This window comes from Macaca mulatta, chromosome 11 (assembly GCF_049350105.2).
Source record: "Macaca mulatta isolate MMU2019108-1 chromosome 11, T2T-MMU8v2.0, whole genome shotgun sequence".
Taxonomy (NCBI): Eukaryota; Metazoa; Chordata; class Mammalia; order Primates; family Cercopithecidae; genus Macaca; species Macaca mulatta.
In genome coordinates this window covers 64,368,936-64,388,796 of record NC_133416.1, presented here as the reverse complement: position 1 = coordinate 64,388,796, position 19,861 = coordinate 64,368,936, and the positions used below count along the sequence as shown (strand labels likewise).

Here is a 19,861-nt window from a genome sequence, read left to right as displayed (position 1 = left end):
TGGGGTCTGTTTTCAGAGGTTCTAATTCAATGGATCTCAAAGAGTAGACATTTGCCCACTTATGCTGTCACACAAGTAAACCTCTCCTCAGTGGTTCTGATTAGCCAAGTTTTTTTTTTTTTTTTTAATTAAAAAATGTTTTTGGCCGGGCATGGTGGCTCATGCCTGTAATCCCAGCACTTTGGGAGGCTGAGGCAGGAGGATCTCTTGAGGCCAGGAGTTCTAAACCAGCCTGGTCAACATAGTGAGACCCCATCTCTACAAAAGAAAAAATTTAAAATTAGCTAGGCATGGTGGTATGTGCATGCAGTCCCAGCTACTGGGAAGGTTGAGGCAGGAGGGTCACTTGAGCCCAGGAGTTCAAGGTGAGCCATGATCAAGCCACTGCACTCCAGCCTGAGTGAGAGAGCAAGACTGTCTTAAAAAAAAAAAAAAAAAATTTTTTGTTTTCTTTTTTGAGAAAGAGTCTCACTCTGTCACCCAGGCTGGAGTACAGTGGCATGATCTTCACTCACTTCAACCTCTGCCTCTGGGTTCAAACAATTCTCCCTACCTCAGCCTCCTAAGTAGCTGGGATTACAGGTGCCCACCACCATGTCTGGCTAATTTTTATATTTTTTAGTAGAGACAGGGTTTCACCATGTTGGCCAGGCTGATCTTGAACTCCTGACCTCAGGTGATCTGCCTGCCTCGGCCTCCCAAAGTGCTGGGATTACAGGCGTGAACCACCACGCCTTGCCAAAAAAATTGTTTTTTAAAGGCCAGTCAAGTGAAGCAGTGGGAGTGAAGAAGGAACAAAGAAACCTGTAACTGATTGTGATCAATTAGTTGTAAACATCACTGCACTTGGACCAGCCTGATAAAAAGTGGTTTTGCGAATCATTGCCTTATGTAGCAATGTTATTCATTCATTCAACAGACATATTGAGCTCTTTATGCCAGGCATTCCATAGCCCTGGAGATATATGAAGAGCTCACTGGCTGCTAGGATACCAACAGGTGAACAGGTAACAATGTGTGACAAGTGCAATGACAGGCAGGGACACCTAACTCTGCTCTCAGATGTCCAGATGTATGAGGAAGAGGAGGAGGAGGCAGAGGAAGAGGGGAGGACAATCCAGCACAGCGACATGTTCACAGGAAAAGCCTCATTGAATCCCCACCACACACTATTTTACTGTGGCTTCACAAGTGAGGAAACTAAGGCCCAGATGGGCTAATTTGTTAATTCCAGCCATTCCCACCTGGCTCTCATACCAGCCCTTAGAAATCTCCCCTTAGCCGGAACCTCCTTCCCTGCCACTCTAGGCTCAGCTTTTCTCAGGTGTTTCCAGCAATAAGCCTGGTGTTAGAAGACTTCCGGGTTCTTCTGCTTTTGGCCAATCTCGGATGCAGAATCATTCTCGATCTCCCTCCTCTTTCGGTTGACCCTGTTATTCAGCCATCCAGCCAGCAGATATTTATTTTCTGCTTACTGACTTTTCACTCCCAGATATGTCTGGGTCAGACCTGTGTCTGACTCAGTTTCAGGCTGGAGCCAGTGGGCAAGCCCCTGGGGAACACTGCCCTTCCAGTGGGCACCCTGACCCCGGAATCAAGGCGAAGATGAGGAGTTCCTGGGTGCCTCAGCTTGTCGGCACCGCTCCCCCTCCCTCCTCCAGCCAGGGGTCCCAAGGGGAGGGGGGCGGCTGAGCTGAGAACCGCTAATGAAGCCGCAGCCAATTAACGCCCAGGCCAGGGTCGGGGGGGCGGATAAAATTAGCAGCCTCGGCTGCAGGAGGGAGCCGGAGGCGCGGGTTGGGGGAGGGTGGGCAGCTGGCTAAAGGGGGCCGTGTTTGCTAGTGGCAAGTGGCAGCCACGGGCCCCGCCCTCCAAACCCGCGCTGGTCCCTTCCCCCACCCCCTCATCCCAAAGCTCCCTCCCCACCTCCTCCGTCTGCAAACTCAGCGCCCACGAAATTAGGAAGGAAAAGGAAGATCGATGACTCCAGATGCCGCAAACACCGTTCCCCCTCCCTCCCAACCTGCCACCACCTCCGCCGGCCCCGTGGAGCTTAGCAGGTTGTCAGCGCTCTGCTTACACTGTCCCTGCATCTCCATCCCATTCAAGGTCTTACACCTCCTTCCCCAAATCATCCGCTGGTGAGCCCCACTCAGGTCTCATCTGCATTCCACTTGCTGCAGCTTCCCTTCACCCACCTCTGGAGGAGAATCCCAACCTCAGGCGGGGCTCCGACCCCGAGGGTAACCCTCAGCTCTTTTTGATCCGGTCTTTGGTGACTTCCAAGGTGCTAGCTCTGTCAGTCTTTGCCTTGGTTTCCCCACGAGCCGCTGAGGGAGAAGGCCCTGGCTCTCTAACAGAGAGAAACCCCACACCACCTCCCCACTCCCTACAAAGGTCTCACACAGGCGTGTATTGGATTTCACTTTATTTTGTTCCCTTTCCCGTCTGTTTTGGCGTAGAAAAAAATATCACAGAGAGGAAGCAGCAGGAGAGGGCAGGTGGAGCTGGACTGCAGGGACTGGAAAGGGGCGGGCAGGGGCCGGGGCCAGCGCCTCAGCCCAGGGGTTCTGCTTCTGGTACCCTAATGGGGTTTGGAGGAAAAGGGGACAGGCATATGGCAGGCAGAAAGGTGGGAGGACAGGCTGAGGTTTTTAGGCCTTTACAGTCTTAGGCGGGGCAGGGTGGAGCAGGACAAGCGTTGGGGGATAGGAAAGTCAGGGTGGGGTGAGGGTGCCAGGCCAGGAGTTATTAAAGCTGCGGGGAAAGGGAGTGTGCAACCTAGCGCTAAGGGTGAAAAGGGGACCCACTGTGGACCTAGGGGACATTGGGACCACCTCCAAGCCCCACCTATTCTGGGGCTGCACTCTTACCCCTTTCACTTTGGGGTGCATTGGAGGGGGCTACCCCAGCCTCAGGGGCACTCCGCATAAGGAAAAGGGCACCCACGTTAGCTGAGGGTCCCGAGAGGGCCGTTCCCCTCCGCCCCCGGAGTGGAAGGAGTGGGCGACATGGCCACAGGAGCGGCAAAACACTGGGAAGGGGGTCCCACCTAGTGAGGCTGGGATTTGGCACGAGGCTCGGGGCTGGGGCTGGGGAGGGGCGCTATCCAAAGTAGGGGTGCTCACTCTGGAAGTTATAGTCTGGGCACACCTTCTGCACCAGTTTGTAGTCAAAGCTGAGGAAAGAGACGAAGATACAGATGACTTTGAAGGGCTTGGCACAGAGCCAGGCGGCCTGGCTCTGCGTGTGCTCGGTGAAGCACACCTGCGATGGGTCGTACAAGCACGGGCGGTGCTTGCGCGCACGGTTTGTCTTCTCATACTCCACGTGGCAATTGAAAGCGCGCGACTCTTTGGCCCCAGGCACTCCCAACGCGCCCCCAAGCGGCCCTGCCAGTGCGCCCCCGAAGGAGCCCGGCCCTGCCGCTGCTGCTGCCATCCCCAGCGGGGGCCCCAGCCCAGGAAGCACCCCCTCCAGGGCGAGCGTAGACTGCAGAGGGTGGGGGACAGGCCCGGGCAGCCAGACTCCCCCGAACTCGACACGCTTGGAGGGCGGCACGATGCTGACACTGAGGTTGCCCAGGCTGGACGAGTTGTGGCGGAAATACACACTGAAGGTACCATTCACATGGTCCACAATCTTGCCGGTCACCAGCAGTGAAAACTTGAGGGTATGCACCCGAAAGTAGAAGTCCCCCCAGCCGAAGATCTTTTTGGCGCGGGCCGCCTTGATGGACGGCTTCCTCTTGGTGCGCTGCGCGGGCAACGCCCCGGCTGCCCCTGCTTGGGCCAGCGCCGCAGTGTGGTTGGTCGGCCAGGCCCAGCTCCAGGCGCGACCGGCGCCTAGGCTGTCGGAAGACCTTAGCGCTGGGAGCTGCTGGCCGGGGGCGCCCGCTCCGGCCGCGGCGGGGCGCAGCTCCAGGTACTGGGGCCTTCCGGACTCTGGTATCTGGGCATTGACCGCCTGTGCACGAAGAAAGAGGAGAGAGAGACGCTGGGGTTGTCCCCCGCCATCCCACCAGAGCCCTATCACACCAGCCCCTTTCCACAGCCGCTAGGAGACCAAATGGAACCACACAGTCCCGCAGGGGGCAGAGAATGTGCTTTGGAGGAGACCTGCAGCCCTTTCAAGTCATGTGGTCTTGGCCCAGTCACTTCATTTATGTGGGCCTCAGTTTGTACATCTGTGAAATGACGTCAAGAATCCTCCTGTGCCCACAGAGCTCCAATGAGGGCCAAAAACCCAAAGCCAGTGTGAACGTGAGTAGGGAGTGGAGCTCTGGATCCTGGCTTATCTTTCGTGGCCCGGCCCCTGGTTGGTTCCAGTAATGAGCCAGGGAGGGACTGGACTTTGAGCAAACTGAGCCAGAGAGGCTGTGACCAGTTAACATCCAGCATCAAGAAAGAGGCTCCAGGCCGGCACTCGCGGTGACTCATACCTGTAATCCCAGCATTTTGGGGGGCCGAGGTGGGCAGATCGCCTGAGGTCAGGAGTTCGAGACCAGCCTGGCCAACATGGAGAACCCTCATCTCTACTAAAATTAGGCGGCGGGAGGCTGAGGTGGAAGAATCGCTGGAACCCGATAGGTGGAGGTTGGAGTGAGCCTAGATCGCACCACTGCACCCCAGCCTGGGCGACAGAGCGAGACTCCCTTTAAAAAAAAGAAAAGAAAAGAAAAAGAAAGAGGCTCCAAGACCTCAGAGACGAAAGCCCCCACCTGGGCCTCAGCCCCAAATGGCCTGCAAGGAGTGAGTGCTGGGAACCAGTTGAGCAGAGGAGGAAAGCCTAGGTATACCTCCCAGTCCCCAGCACTCCACTCTGGTGGAGGCCGCCTGGTCATTCTGTCCCTGGGCTCCAAGGGGGCTGAGGAGCCCCCTCCTGCTCCCACCCGTTCTGTGTGTCTCAGGTGGCCACTGATCTCAGAGACAGCAGGGGCTCGAGGACAAGATGGATAGAGAGGCAGGAGCCGCCGGGCCAGGCCCAGGCCATCAATTATCTGGGGCAGGGGTGAGTGGGGGTGGCTGGGAGTGAAGGAGACAGAAAGGAAGCAAGAGGAAGAAATATGGAGATGCCGCTCCAGCGAGGGGAGCAGGCGAGAGAGGAGCTGCATGTCAGAGCGTGTCAGTCAGCCTGAGCTAACCGCCACCGCCGTGTGCTGTGGCCCTGACTGTGCACAGGTCCCGTGGGGGGAAGCAGTACCGTGTGTGTCAACCTGGGGTTCTTGTGTCTCTGTTAGCCCCAAATGGTTGTGTGCGTGTGGTCTGTACATGTGTGTGTGTGGCTGTGGTGGCTGTGTGTCTGGGTGCCCATGGATATGAGTCTGAGGAGCCTGTGTGTGTGTGGCTGCTTGTCATGGCTGCATGTCTGTTGTGTAAATCGGTGGTGACTATGTGTATGTGCCTGGATTGGCTGTGTGTGTGTCAATTTGTGGAGTGGTGTCTGTGTGGCTGGTGTGGTTGTGTGTCTGGGTTGGCTGTATGGCTGTGTATAGCGGTCTGAGGGTAGCTATATGTGGTTGTCTGGAGGTGTCACCTTTCCTGTGTAAGCCCCTGTCATCCTCTGCCCAAGTATCAAGCTCTTTCTAAAGGGGGTGTATCCGTAGTCACAGAACAAGTGTGATCTCGCTGTGTTCTGATGGGGACAACATATATGCATGTCAATTATATCTGAGTGGTCTCTGGGGAGGTGTCCCACACTGGCCCGCAGGCTGTGCTGTGGGTATGTAAGGAGGCCAGGAAGCATGGGTGCCCCCCTCTGTTTGCCCACACCCATGTGTACACACTCAGTGTCACTGGGGACAGGAATAGCAGAGCCAAGCTGCTGGGCTAGAATCTCCACCGCCTGATCCTGATCCGTCCCCGCCGCGCTGCGATCCCGGGTTATTAATGCTGCCGCCACCCGCTCATCATACATATTTATCGCCCCCCTCATTCCCCCTTCCATCCATCCCTCCTCCCAGCCCAGGTGAGGGGGCGGGGGTGGCAAGAATGATTGACTCCCACAGACAGGCTTAAGCTGGCAGCTAACACCTGGAGGGTGGGCCTTAGAGGGGGTGGAGGGAGGGGTCCCCAGGGTACAGTGGGAGGGAGAAGAGGTCCTAGAAGTGGGCTTGCAGAGGGCAGGGCCTGAACCTGAGAGAGGGCATTGGGGGAGGGAGGTTAGGTTTCCTGGGAAAGCCATTTGAACTCCGATCCCTAATCTCACCCAACCGTTGTTCTTTCCAGAAGCCCAGTCGTCCAGGTCCCCACTATCCCCCTGCCGTCAGATGTTATGACCCCAAATGCCTCCAAGCCATCTCCTCCCAGCAGACCAGAGCACCCCTGTGTCTTGTACCCAGTCAGAACCTGGCTGGGGTGATTCAGGCCAGTGACTTCTACCAGGCAGGGGCAGGGGGTAGAAGTCAGGGGCAGGGGGAGGGGAGGAGGTTCAGCAGGGTAAGGAGAGGTGCGAGGGTGTCACCCCCATCTCTGATCTCAGACAAAGTGCCGTCTGTGCTTCTCTGATCCTGGCAAATCCCCTGGCTTTGGGCACTCCCGCCCCCACCCACTGCTGTAGACAGCCAAGATAAAAAAGAAGAGTTGGGGGGGCACGGCTGAAGCGACCTTGTGGGGGAGTTCGGACAGGGAGGGGTGAGAGTCTGTGAGGAAACGAGCCGAGAAATGGGAACATGGAATAAAATAAAACAAAATCCTCCCTCTGGCTCCCTTGATTGCTCGTGCTCTCTCTCCCTCTTGCGCTATTTTTCCATCTCTCTCTCCCCATTCTCTCAGTCTCTTTTGTCTCTCAGTCTCTTTTCTCACTGTCTCTGTCTCAAATTTCCTTCTCCCGTGATTCTGATTTTCTCCCTCTTTCTGTCTGTGGTTTTCTCCTGCTGTCCTTCAGGTTGTCTGTCTTCAGCGACATGGGAGGAGGTGGGTGAGTCGGGAAGGCAGGTGGTAAGGAGCTCCTCTCTGCCCAGAGCTCTTGTCACCCACCTCCATGGCTGAGGGTGGGAGCAGGATGTTGTCCGAGGAGGGGTTCCCCTTGCTCCAGAACTGGCTTAATTAAGCTAATTGGGCGCGGTGACATTTGCGGAGGGGAGAGGCTAGCGCTGCTGTCGGCGCGGGGGCGGGGTGGAGGTGTGCAGCAGCTGGGGGGTTCAACAGGCTCTTTCAGGCCCATGCGGGGGGTGGGGGCAGGGGGAACTGCACCAGGAGCACTTTGCCCGCGAGGCAGCGGGCCCACGCACCTGCGGGGAATTGAGGTGGCCTCCTGTTGTTGGGGGCAACAAACTCCACTTCAGGGAGTGGCTCTTTGGGGATGTCACTGCTGAGATTGGGGGAGGATCAGACTGTCAGCCCCCCAGCCGCATTGCAGGGTGCACCTCCCCTGGGCCTCCAGACTGGTCGGTTGCTTCTCCCCTGCCACCTGGGTCAGGCAGGGTGCTCCCAGGATCTGGCTGGGGGAAGGGACAGTACAGGCCTGGGCTGGGAAGGGGAGAAAAGAGCATCCTGAGCCCCTGCACCTAGAAAGAGGCAGGGGTGCCGCAGTCAGGGTTGGTGGAGTCTGGCTGGGAACCGGGGATAGAGATGTGGGTGAGGACAGAGGTGGGGTGGACAGGACAGACTGGGGTGAGGACTGAGACGGGGGGGGGGTACTGGGATGGGGGACTGGGATTGGGGACTAGCAGGCACAGATACAGGGTACAGGGATGAGGATACAATAAGGATAGGCCTGGGGACAGCGATGAGAAAGAGAACAGAAATGGTGGCCAGGCGTGGGGCAGAGACAGAGATGTGGATGGGGTAAGGACCAGAAGAGTGAAGATGGGCTACAGAACAGTCCAAGAAGAAGCATGGGGACAGGAATGGTGGATGAGGGATAGGGACAGGGGACAGGCAGGGATGGGGTCAGGGTGGGGGCAAAACAGAGATGGGGGATTCGAATGGTTACTGGGCAGAAACAGGGATGGATGCAGAGACCCAGGAGATGGGGATGGGAGACACGAAGGAAGACTGGAATGGGAAATGGGGGACAAGGGAAGACACAGGAGATGGGGACAGAGACAGGGGCTGAGGACAGGTATAGGAGAGGAGCCAGAGGGCAAGGCAAAGACCAGGCAGGATCAGGCTGTGGGAGGGGGCCAGGCAGGTTGAAGCAAAGACACCTCTTTCCAGTCCCTACCACGGCATGAGGGGGCGGGGACCGCTGGTGGGGTGGGGTGGGCTCTGCCCTTGGGCTGGACGCCCCCTCTCTTTACCCCGCCTGCCTGCCTTCTCTCGGCCTGCCGCGCAAGGCTCACCGTTATCTGAATTTTTATTTTATTTTATTTTATTTTATTTCCCTGCTTCCTAGAGCCAGCGCGATCCCCGCGGGAACGGCTGCCCCCCGCCCCCCGCCCCGCGCCTCACTTTATTATTGCAATAAATGTGCCTATAAAGGCACCGGCTCCGGGGCGCGGTGGGGGTTGGGGGGAGCCGCGGAGCGGGGATGTAATTTCCCGAAGCCGGAGCCGGAGGGGGAGTGGGCGGGGTGGAGGTGGAGGAGGGGCAGGCGGAGGAGAGGGGGAGCCGCGCCAATTTCCAGCGCTCGAGGCAGCACTCCCTGCTCCCCATCCCCACTGGGCAGCTGCTTCCCACCCCACGCCCTGCGACTCCTGCCTGCGCCTGAGCCCTGGGACCCCTCTCCTATGACCCTGACCCATCTCTGTTGCCCTGTCCCTCACGGATCCCACACATCTTGAGTTGCAGGACTAGATCCAAAGTTCCCCATCTCCTTGCCAATTACTCCATCTCTGACCCCTGTGAGGTCCCCCCACTTACCTGCTTTCTTTAGACGTTTGTGTTGTCTCTCTCCAATTACCTCGTCCCTGAGCCCTCTTTGCCTTGCTTCTGACCTTATTACCTCACCTCTTCCCCAGTCACCCGCTCCTGGGTCTCCAGCTCCTCAACCCATCCCAACCCTGACACTCTAAATTCTCCTTTCTGACGCGTGCCCCTCCTGTTAGGAATGTGAAGCTTCCACTGCAGGCTCTGGCCCAAGGGAGCTGTCACAGCAGGCCCTCCCCTGTCCCCCTGGCCCAGCTGCGGCCCCTGATTACCCCCAAATCCCCGCCAGCAGCTCTGGGCCCTAGCCCAGGCTGTGCGTGCCTAAGTGGCCCAGCCAGAGATTAGCTGGGGGGCTAGAGGAGGGTGTGGAGGCAGGAGGGGGTAGCTGGCTGAAGGGCTTCGACCAGCCAGCTCTGAGAGAATCAGGCCTAATCCTTTCCTGAGGTGGGATAGAGCTGGCAGGTCCCACAGGGCCCCGCCCCTGCCCTCCCCCAGCTAATTAGTAATTAGTAATTAGTGATTAGTGATTAGTGACTATTGATCGCCTGCTGCTTCTCCCAGTAGGCAGCTGCTTTGGGAAGAGGTCGGGGAGACAGAGACCGAGAGGGAAAGGAGTCAGAGACTGTATGAGAAAGATCCTGAAGAATCCCTGGCTGAGAGGCCAGAACCCCAGAGGCAGTAGAAGCCAGGAGTCCCAGGCTCTGAGAGATGGGAAGCCTGGAGCGAGGAGGAAGGGAGAGAAACCTGGAGGAGGGTGAGCAAGCAGGACCAGAGAGGCAGAGGTGTCAGCCATTCATGGTTGGGGTTGCCAAAGAGTTGCCCTGTAAACTGTCCCCTACCTACCTCTTACCCAGGATCAGCCTCACCTTTTGCCCACTCCCAGTGCTGGCACCAAGACACCCCTGAGCACGCACACACATAAGCCACACTCAGATACATAAACACATCCTGAGGCTCACAATCTCATAGCACACTCAAATGCACTCACAATCACAAGCACACAGAAACACACTCACAAACCCCAGAGACTCATACAGACAACACATGGGCCCCAGCACACAGATGCACCAGAAACCCCAGGGAATACACGTGAATACACCACACTCACAAGTGCACACAAGCACACACAAGTATTTGGACACACAAACACTCCTATACACATACCTCCCCATGCAGCTATACATATCCATACACCTGCAGTGTGTACACACGTAAACACATTCTCACATGCACATAAGCTGGACTAAACAGCAGATCCACTCTCCCTGTTGACTCCAACACGGAGGCCCCACAGCTGCAGCTCTCTCACACACACTCAGATAGATCCCATCGCTCATATCCTCCAGCTCACTCTCCCTCAAGTCTCCACCAGATGTTTCATTCCCCCTCAGGGGGCAAAGGAAATTAAACCGGATCTGTCCACAGGGGAGTTTATTTGCCGGGGAGAGTGGAGATGAGGTGGGAGGAAGTGGAAAGGAGGGGCAAGGGAATGCCATACCTACCACCTTTTGACCCCAGGCCTTCATCCATGGGTGGGTGGGTGGTAGGGCACAGACCCCCCCACCCCTCCAGTCCACTAAGGACAGACCTGTGCAGCAAGTCCATGAGAAGCTCCTGCTAGCGGAAGCAGTTTTCATGGAGGGGCTCCTCTGCCTACCTTCCAGCCCCTCAAGGTCACCAGGCAGGGCTGGGAGGGCCAGGGAGTTCTAACGCTAGCTTCACTGGGGCAGCCCCTGCCCTGCTGGAGTTTGCCCAGTGTGATTTGGCTGAGCAGGCAGAGGTCCAAGTGTTGGGGGGAGAAATATACCCCTTCTAGACTCTACAGAGGCTGGGGGTACAGAAAGTGAGGGTTTGGGGAATGACCTGCCTGCCCCCAAACTAGGGAGGTCACAGTTGGGGGGCAGAAAACAGGGAAGACATAGGCAGGGGAGGCTGGTAGAAGGAAAATGGGGGTCTGGGGTCTGGGCCCCCCATTGAGGGCACACACCAGGGGCATAGACAGATGGCTGCACTGTGAGGCAGGCACTGGCACTCACTCATGCAAAGCCAACACCACACGCCACACCAGTATACACATGTAACCTGGGCCCCAGTACTGGATAGCCAAGTCTGGCTTCCCTGGACACATGAACACAGGTGCACACGGTGACCCACGCCCTCCACCCAGTACATAGGAGCACACCATGTTCGCGGGTTGAAGCCTCCAAGTCAGGAAGGAGGCAGATCAAGTCTGAGTCCCCTTAGCCTCTGGCTCTTCACCCAAGAGCCTTAGGGAAACAGGCCTTGGAGTGGGGTTGGAGGCAGGGAGGGCACGGGAGGAGCGACTCCCCTTCCAGACAGCCTCCCCCTTCAGTGGGGCACGAGAGGGGGGTGTGTCTGTGAGGTCGTGCAGGGGAGATGGTGTCTCCGTGGGAAATGTGATGGGAGGCTGGCTGTAGCCAAGTTCAGCCGTGTCTGCCTGAGTCCGTGTGTGCGCGTGTGCTCGCGCCATGGATGCTCCCAACACGGAGCCCACCTGGCATGGTGACAAGAGCAGAGAAGAGAAATGGGAAGGCGGGGGTGGATGGGTGGAAGGACAGACAGACAGTGAGGCAGGCGAGCGAGACTGGCGCGGAAAGACGGCAAGGCTGACACCCTGCTGGCTTGTCTGTCTGTCTCGCACTCCCGCTCTGTCTGGCGCACTCGCGGGTCGGGCTTCGTCCCCTCCCCCGCCGCGCCTGAAGCCGGCTCCTAGGGGGACCTCCGCCCGGCACCCTCTCCAAGCCTCAGCCAACTTGCGCTAGGAGAGTGCCAGTCCTGAATCCGGCAGTCTGTCTGTCCGCGTCCCCCGCGCCGCGCAAAGTTGGGACGCTCGGAGCTGGGGGCGGGGCGGGCGCACGGAGCCCCTCGCACACTGGGACCTTCGCGTCCCGGACCCCCGCGCTGGCGCCCCAACCCTGCCACCCTTACCTTCTTAAGGAGCCACGGGCCAAAGAGCAAGAGGAACCATTCCGGGAGCAGTCGCATCTTCTCTAGCGGCTGAGCGGGGCGGGCGGGGCGGGTCCCGGGCAGGCCGGAGCCAGGCCTAGGGGCGCGGGGCTCTGGGCGGGCAGGCGGGCGGCAGGGCGGCTGCGGGAGCGGCGGGAGCGGCTGGAGCGGCGGCGCGGCCCGCGGACTAGGCGCGAGGCGCGGAGCCGGCGCTGGGGGCGGGGCGCGGGCGGGGGAGAAAGTTGGGTCTGACTCCGCGGGCGGGGGGCGGGGCTCCGCGGCGCTCCAATCCCGGCCGCGCCCCGCGCGCCCCCTCCCGCCCAGCTGGGGGCACCGAAGGTGACTTTCACTCCGACACACCCCAGACACGCCCCTGGCCCAGGTGCGAAGCGGAGGGGGTCGAGGAGCTCAGGCACTGGGCCCCCGAGAGGCCGCGTCTGTGCGCCCAGGAGAAACGGGGCAGGGCGTGGGGCTCTGGGCTCCGGGCCTGTGCACCCGGAGTGGGGGCGCCGCGGAGCCGGGCCCGGCGAGGCCCTCCATGCCCCGGGCCTCAGCCTTGTTCAGGGCCGAGGTGGATAGGGGCAGGCCCAGGGCAGGGGCCGAGGTGGGGACGGGCGGGGCCTCGGGTGGCTGCCGCCGCGCGATGCTGACGGGGATGGATGGGCGCCCCGCGGCTTATTCGGCCCGGAGATGAGAATCATTGATCACGGACGGAAACCCCATCACGTCTGTCAATAGGGCTGACAAACGGCGCCTGCCGCCCTGTCCCCGCCTCACCGCGCCTCTGCGGTCTCAGGACCCCTCGGCTAGACCGGCTGTTCACCTTTGCCCCTCGCCCGCACCACTGACCCCCACGAGGCCCAGCGCGCCCCTACGTAAGGGCTGGGCAGGAAATCCCTCTCAGCGCTGCCTGCCCGGCCTCTTGGTGCAGTCTCTGTTCCTTCCCTCCCGCCGTCCCATCTTTCACTACCAGCTCTTCTAGATCCTTGTCCCCTTCCCTATCTCTGTCCTTGTCTCTGTCCCCAGCCCCAGCCCTCTGTCCCCATCCTCTTCTCTGTTTCTTCCTCGGTTCCCTCCTCCCCACAGCCTCTCTCTCTCTCCTGCCCGGGAGGCTTCAGCTGTCAGCTGTTGCTATGCTCTGAGACTGTGGCTGAGGATGTGGTATGACCAACACCTAGACAGTGAGAGATAGGGACAAGCAAAGAGACCGAGAGACAGACACATCCCTTGAGAGCCCACCCCAGGGATGCATGCAGATGCATTCACGGGGACAGGGCACACAGAGCGAAATACAGAGACAGGCACACACTTAGCGGCACCCTGACACAGGAGCACAGCAACAGAGGGGCACACCTGCACCCAGACAAGCACATCCAGACAGCTGCTCAGTGCGCTCACCCTCTCCTTGTCTTGGCAGAAAGCAAACACCCACAGAGGTGGACACACACACTGAGACACACACAGGTGTATGCTGTCACTGGCAGCCCAGAAGACGAGCAGGGGCACATACAAAGAAATGGACAGATAGATATGGGATGTGACAACCACACACACGAGTCAGGAAAAGGACCGGGTGCTGAGAGGATGAGGCAGAGGCAGAGACACCCAGGGAGACAGGCAGAAGCGAGGAGGCAGGAACCTGGGTGCCAGGGTGGGAGTAGAGAGGAGAGAGGCAGGAAGGGGCAGAAGTCTTCAGAGAGGCAGGAAGGGACAGAAGGTCCTTCTGGCCTTGAGCCAGAACCCTGAGCCCAGGTTCCAAGCAAGGGGGCTGCTTCAGTAGTGGGTGGGAGCAGTGGGCACACCAAGGCCTAGGCTGTCCGGGACAGAAGCCCATTATCAGGGTCCTGGTCTTCTGGGGGCCCAACCCACAACATCTCTCCTTCTTTAGCTACAGTCACAGGCCACCTGTTCTCTCTCCAGTTACACACACATATATGTGCGCGCTCGCACAAACACAAGTGCAAACACACACATGCACACTACTCGCCCTGTCTCTGGGTCTTTGCCTCTGTCCCCCTGTCTCTCCACCTCTGGGTCTCTGCCTCTCATTCGGTATCAGCCTCTGTCCCTGGTTCTCAGCCTCTGTCCCTGGTTCTTCCTCTCTCTCAGGCGGAGGTGAGGGCTTCCCACCTGCCTCCCAGGTGGGTAGTTTGAAAAACTGCCTCCTGCTGGACCCTCTCCTAGCAGGTCCTGATGGGCGAAGGGGGGATGCTGACTGGAGGAGTGTGCCTTCCAAGCTGCAGCAGGGGTCCTTTGTCACTCTGCCCAGGATCTTGAGGTGACAGGCAGAGAATCAGTGGCTCCCGGGGGGCGCCAGATGCGTGGCTGGCAGAGGGGCAGGGGTGGGGCTGGTGGTGGTGGGAGCGGGCAGGCACTGGGGGAGGGAGGGGAGCCGGCTGGCAGAGGGTGGGGGGGTGTGGCAAAATAGCCAGAGGGAAGGAAATGAGAGGCTGGGCTGGGGTCCCAGGTGCATAATGAGTGCTGAGGCGGGGGGCTGTGTGGGCCTTCAGGATAGGCAGTGCTGTAGGAGTACAGACACCACCTGGTGGCCAAATTGGGACACAGACCTCCCAGTTGGCAAACACGGATTCTGTTTCCCGGCACAGTTGCCCATCCAGGGCCCTTGGGTAGGCAGGGGAGGATCTCAGAGTTGGCTTGGAGGATGAGGTTGGAGAGGGCTTCTCAAGGCTAAGAGGGAAGGGGAGGGCCCCTGTTTCCACAGGTGCCTAGACTTGCAGCTTCCCCAAGTCAGAAGGAAGCCTGGGAGGAATCTCCTGGATTTGAACCAGTGAGGGAGGAGGAATGAAAGGCAGTACTCCCCCGTTGGGAGTTGGGTAAGGGATCTTCAGGCATTTGCACCCACCCTCCCTGAGCTCATATTTGCTGTCCTGGAACTCAAACCCTCTCTCAGTCCTGGGCAATGTAAACTGTGCAACTTTCTGCAAGAAGTTTCCCCCTCTAGGCAGGGGTTGAAATGAACCTGGACACTTTTGATTGACAGTTTTTTCCTGTTACCCCCTGTGAATGACTGAAATGATTGGTGAGCTGGAGCTGCTGGGGGCCTAGGGGGCCTGGCAAACTGGTCTCGCCAGCTCTCCTTCACCGCAGAAGACACCCCGCTCTGGAATGCAGCATTTTACTTCGCATTTCATTCATTAGCCTCCACAATGTGAGATGTCAATGCTTCAAGAGCAAACTCAGGCAGACAGAACCGCATGGGAGCACCCTGAAGGATGGGAAAGCCTACGCAGCCTCAGTGTATTCACTTCTTACAGTGGGGCTTCTCACTGTGGGAGATCATTTTGGGTAGGGGGGTGGTGTCCAGTAGAAGTGAATGCAGATAAACAGATCTGAGTTAGTGTCCTAGAGCCAGAAGGAACACAAAATCCGGAGACACGAAGTCACGGCTGAAGGTCACACAGCCAGGAGAAGCAGATCTTCCGTGTCAAGTCCAGTGCCACCCGCTTCCCGGGCACAGCAAGATGGAGAGAGGGAGAGGGCCCTGGGAGAAGGGCACTGAAAACCACGCGCCAGCCTGCCTCCAGCACGGGGCAGGTCTCCCTCTGGTGGCCGAAGCAGGAAAGCGCAGCCCCAGGTCCCAGCGTCTCTCACACACAGGCAGACACCAGCGGCTTTTTTTCTTTCTTTCTTTCTTTTTTTTTTTGACTTTTTTTTTTTTTTACAATTTTATTTATAACAATATCTGTGTTATTTCGTTGTAAAGGAATTCAGCAAAAATTATTAAAACGTTCACGTCCCCAAAACGGGGCTGCCCACTTGCCCTTCCTGGGTGTGGCCCACCTCCTCAGTGTCCCCAGGGGAGGGGAGGCTGGGGGAATGTTTACCAGAGGAAGTCTCCAGCCCTGGGAACCTCAGTGGGGGCCCTGGAGATGGGAAGGGCCTGTCTGGGAGGGGGATTCAGCATGGCCATCTCATAGGTGCCCCTGGAGTCAGGGCTGGGCTTTGGGGTGGCCTCCCCCAAGAACTAAAACACTCCATCCTTTCCTGCCTACCTCACCCAGAGCCACGTCTTCCAGACAGGGGCAGCAAAGAACTCTCCTTCCCCAGAATTAGCCCTCCGGGAGCTGTGGGAGCGGGCAAGCAGGGGTAGGGTCGAGAAGGGAGAGCCTTGGCAAAGTGTCTTATACAGGGAGGGGGAGGCTGCACCACCAGCTCTCCCGGTGGGGTGTGTTCTGGTGGGAGGGTAGGAAGTGCAGCCCCAAGCCCTCCCTGCCTGCCTCCCTGAAGGCAGCATGGGGGTGCCGAGGAGCAGGCAGGGAGGGGATGGAGAAATAATACTGTGCTCGCTTGCTGGCTTGCTCGCTCACATATAAAACGTAATTCCTTCATTTTTACATTTATACATCCGGCGAGGCCGGGGAAGGGCTGGCTGGGGAGGGGCTCACTGAAGGACTTCACTGGCAGGGGGCAGGAGGCTTTCTGGGGGAAGTGCGACGGGGCAGGGCCCTATGCCAAGGGGTCCCCTATCTCGTCCTCAGGGCCCCGGCCCAGGAGTTCTCGCTTCTCGTCCGTGCTGGCCAGGGAGTGGCGACTGCCGTGGCCCCCCATGTAGAGTGTGGCATACACGGGGTTGGTGAAGTTGGTGGGCTGCAGGGTGACAGAGGGTTCAGGTAGGGCTTAGGGGCTGGGCCTGTGGCCCAGGTCACCCCACCCCCACCTCTGTCCCTCACCTAACCCAACACCTTTGGTTAGGCCACCCACAGCCTCTTGGCCCTCCACCCTGCCCACCTTCCAGCCCACCTTGTCAGGGTCCAGGGCAAAGTCGGCGTCCAGTAGGCCTCCCACGTCATCAGGCTCTCCGCCTTCGTACATCTTGTAGGTGGGGTTCCCAATCTCCACATTCATGGCCCCGTTGGTCATCCGCTGGTGCTGGAAGCCCTTAGCCCTGGGGAGAGGCAGGAATATAAGGAGGCAGAGATTATTGGGGGGAAGGTTAGGATGGCAAAATAATGGCCAGAATGTTCCAGATTCCCTGTGACTCACCCTTGGACTCGCCGCTTATACCAGAATACCACTCCGGCCACCAGAAGCACCAGCAGCAGCAAGAGCAGAGGGATTAGGATGGAGGCTATATCTGGAGGGAAGAGGTGGGACACTGAGTCACCAAGGCTCAGGGAAGCAGGAGGCACACGGTCCCCCTGCTCTAGGTCCCGGTGGCCCTGCCTGCCCCACCCCCTGCCACCTACGTCCTGGCTGCTGCTGGCTGAAGACGTGCTCCTCACACCGGGGCCCTGTCATGTGGGGTGGGCACCTGCAGAAAGGAGGGACACAGATGAGTAGACATAACCTCCATAGCCACTGCTGCCAGGGAAACGCGGTGGCGGGGGGTGGGCGCTGACGCCTGACGATCTTCCTGCTCAGATCTGGGGAAGGGAGGGATAATCTATGCCTGGGTGAAGCCCGGGCCCAACTCACTGGCACTCAGGCATCATTTTGCTGTTCATGGTGCAGGAGCCGCCATTGCTGCAGTGGCCGATGCAGGTCAGACAGCTGGGGGCCACCCGGCCGTCCGTGCAGCTGCAGGAAGGAATCAGAGGCTGGTGCTGGGGCTGGCAGAGGTGTGTCTGGGATGCTGAGGAAGGGGCAGGGCAGGGCTAGGACAGGGCAGGGGCTGGGCTGAGTGGAACTGTGGAGGAGGGCTCCACTCACTTGCAGGTGACATCCCCACTCTGCTTGTTGACCACACAGGCCCCTTCGAGACAGCGGCTGCACTTGTTCACCTCACACCTCAGTCCCTCAAAGTAGGCAGTGCAGCGACATTGTCGGGAGCCATCAGCGGCCATCTGGCATGTGCCAAAGTTCTCACAGTAGCCAGAGCACTGCCCTGTGGTTGGGGAGGGAGAGAAGTGCCTCAAGCCCCACCCTCATGAGGGCTCTCCAAAGGTTGAACAGAGCTTTTCTGTTTGCATGATCTTGGTGCCGGGGGGTGCACTGCCTCGGGGGAAGTGTGCCAGCACCTTTGTGGGGAAGCACCAGCAGCTTGGGTCTGGCTCAGCTGCTTAAGGCCTCTTTTCCTGAACTTGACCCTGTGCGTCCCAGGCACAGGTTGAACATCACCCCATGCTCTGGGGTTCCCCATCACCCGTCACCCTCCTGCCTGCCCTGGGGCCCAGGGAAGGCTCACTCACGGTACTGGCAGCGGTCGCCCAGGAAGCCGGGTAGGCATCGGCACTGGGGCTGGTTGCCCTGGTTGACAGTGCAGGTGCTGTTGTTGGCACAGTAGCCTGCACACACCTGCTGGGTGCATTTGGGGCCCGTGAAGCCCGTGGGGCACCGGCACGTGGGCATGCCTGGTGGGAGAGGATGTGTGAGCGGGACTGTGGCCCTTGGGACCACCTGGCCCTATAGCAGAGGAATGGGCTGGGGGGACCTGGGCGAGAGTCAGAGACTGGAGTGAATGGATGCTGGGTCATGGAAAGGAGGCTGGAGGTGAGGCAGGGGTGGGCATCTGCCTAAGGTGGGGTGGTGGGTGGTGGGGTTGGGACCCGGGGCAAGGAGCAGGCGTTGCAGGATGAGGGGGCATACCAGAGGGAGAGGCAGCACAGGTGCCCCCATTGCGACAGTGCTCCCAGCATTGGTCCAGTTCACATTTGTCACCCGTGTAGCGGGGCTGGCAGCGGCACTTGGGCTGCCTCCGTGCATTGAGGAAACAGCTGCCACCGTTGAAGCACTGCAGGTTACAGGTTCCAGGCCGGGGAGCTGCAGGAAGGGCCCGTCAAGGGGCAGAGCCAGGGGAATAGGAGGAGAGGTACAGGCAACAAGGTCAGGGGAAGTCAGGAGCCACAGGAAGGAGAAGGTCCTGAGGCATGGCTGGGATTGGGAGGGCATGAGCGTACCATCTGGGGGGGGTGTTGGAGAGGGCACAGGCACGCATGTGCCGTTGTCCAGCCGTTTCCCATTGGGACAGGTGCAGACAGGCCCACTGGGGCTCAGCAGGCAGAGCCACTCGCATTTCTTGCGGTCACATGGGTTGGTCACTGCAGGTATGGGTGGGGTGGGGAGGATGCTGAGCAGGACCCTTCTCTGAGCCCTATGAGCCCAGGGTGACCCCCTCTCCACCAGGTCCCAAGGCCACAGCTTGGAGACTCAATGCCCACAGGCCTCCCTTCCCCAGCCCAGGCTCCCCTCCGCCCCCACCTTCGGGCTGCTTGTGCTGATGGTACAGGACCACATCAGAGGCATGGCTCAGGCCCCCTGTCAGGTTGACCAAGGGGCTGTGGCCAAACTTATGGATCTTGAAGACACGATTATTGATGTAGGTGACACCATAGATGTAATCCTCAAAGACGTCGATGCTGAAGGGGTGACTTAGGCCTAGGGGAGGAGGTGGAGTCAGAAGGGACCTGAGGGGCACTCAGACCCTGGCCATGCTGTCCAGGATACTGGCACCCATGGCTCCCAGACACCTCAAACTCAACACATCCAGACCAAATTCCCCTCCCCACGCCTGTTCCTCTTCCTGTGGCCACTACTGGCAAAAGGTCCCATCACCCCCAGACTTCTGGGGTCATTCATGGCTGACTTCTGTTCCTTCTCTCCGCATTTGCTACGTTCCTAATGTACCTATGCTGCCTCTGTGCAACCCAACCAATGAATGGACAAGTAGGCCAGAGGGTCAGGGTGGGCCTCACGCCTGCAGGGCAGGTTCAGGGGGAGGCCAGCTAGAGAGGCCTGGAAGGTGCTACAGCATTGCTGGGGGTCAGTGACAAAGGATGGGAGGCATCGAAGTGAGGCCTCTGGCTTAGTAGGGAGGATGTCAGGGTTGGGGACAGGGCTGGGGACTGCGACTGCTACCAGGTTCTGACCTCGTTTACTGTCAGCAGCCACAATGGGGTCCGTGCCATTGAGCCGGATGCTGCCGATGACTGAAAGCTTGGCATCTGCCCAGTACAACCGCTCATTGTGATAATCCACGGCCAGGCCTGGGGAGGGAGAGAGCACTGTGAGGGCTTGGCCTCCCCAACACAGCCTTAGGGTGGAAAGAATTGCCTCCATGCCTGGGACAGTTCCACCCTGTTCTCATGCCACTCACAGTCGCCTCTTCTGGGAAAAGCCTCCACGGC

At 59.0% G+C, this 19,861-nt stretch overlaps 2 protein-coding genes across 2 annotated transcripts in view; both read right to left on the bottom strand.

Moving 5' to 3' along the window:
* Nucleotides 1–2,411: 2,411 nt before the first annotated feature.
* On the bottom strand, nt 2,412–11,967 carry NXPH4 (neurexophilin 4). Its single transcript, XM_015152083.3, has 2 exons — nt 11,760–11,967; nt 2,412–3,966 (listed from the first exon to the last, which is right to left on the bottom strand). The coding sequence occupies exons 1-2, from the start codon at nt 11,814–11,816 to the stop codon at nt 3,106–3,108; spliced, it is 918 nt and encodes a 305-aa protein (XP_015007569.1). The 5' UTR covers nt 11,817–11,967; the 3' UTR covers nt 2,412–3,105.
* A 4,132-nt stretch (nt 11,968–16,099) lies between these two features.
* LRP1 (LDL receptor related protein 1) overlaps nt 16,100–19,861 on the bottom strand; it is an 84,986-nt gene continuing 81,224 nt past the window's right edge. Inside the window, exons 79-89 of the mRNA XM_015152081.3 lie at nt 19,604–19,720; nt 18,936–19,112; nt 18,635–18,775; nt 18,324–18,497; nt 17,927–18,088; nt 17,448–17,622; nt 17,214–17,315; nt 16,985–17,049; nt 16,782–16,872; nt 16,539–16,683; nt 16,100–16,385 (exon numbers count right to left, since the gene is read on the bottom strand). Of these exons, the coding sequence (XP_015007567.1) occupies nt 16,245–16,385; nt 16,539–16,683; nt 16,782–16,872; nt 16,985–17,049; nt 17,214–17,315; nt 17,448–17,622; nt 17,927–18,088; nt 18,324–18,497; nt 18,635–18,775; nt 18,936–19,112; nt 19,604–19,720 (1,490 nt within the window). The 3' untranslated portion in view covers nt 16,100–16,244. The remainder of the gene's footprint in view (nt 16,386–16,538; nt 16,684–16,781; nt 16,873–16,984; nt 17,050–17,213; nt 17,316–17,447; nt 17,623–17,926; nt 18,089–18,323; nt 18,498–18,634; nt 18,776–18,935; nt 19,113–19,603; nt 19,721–19,861) is intronic.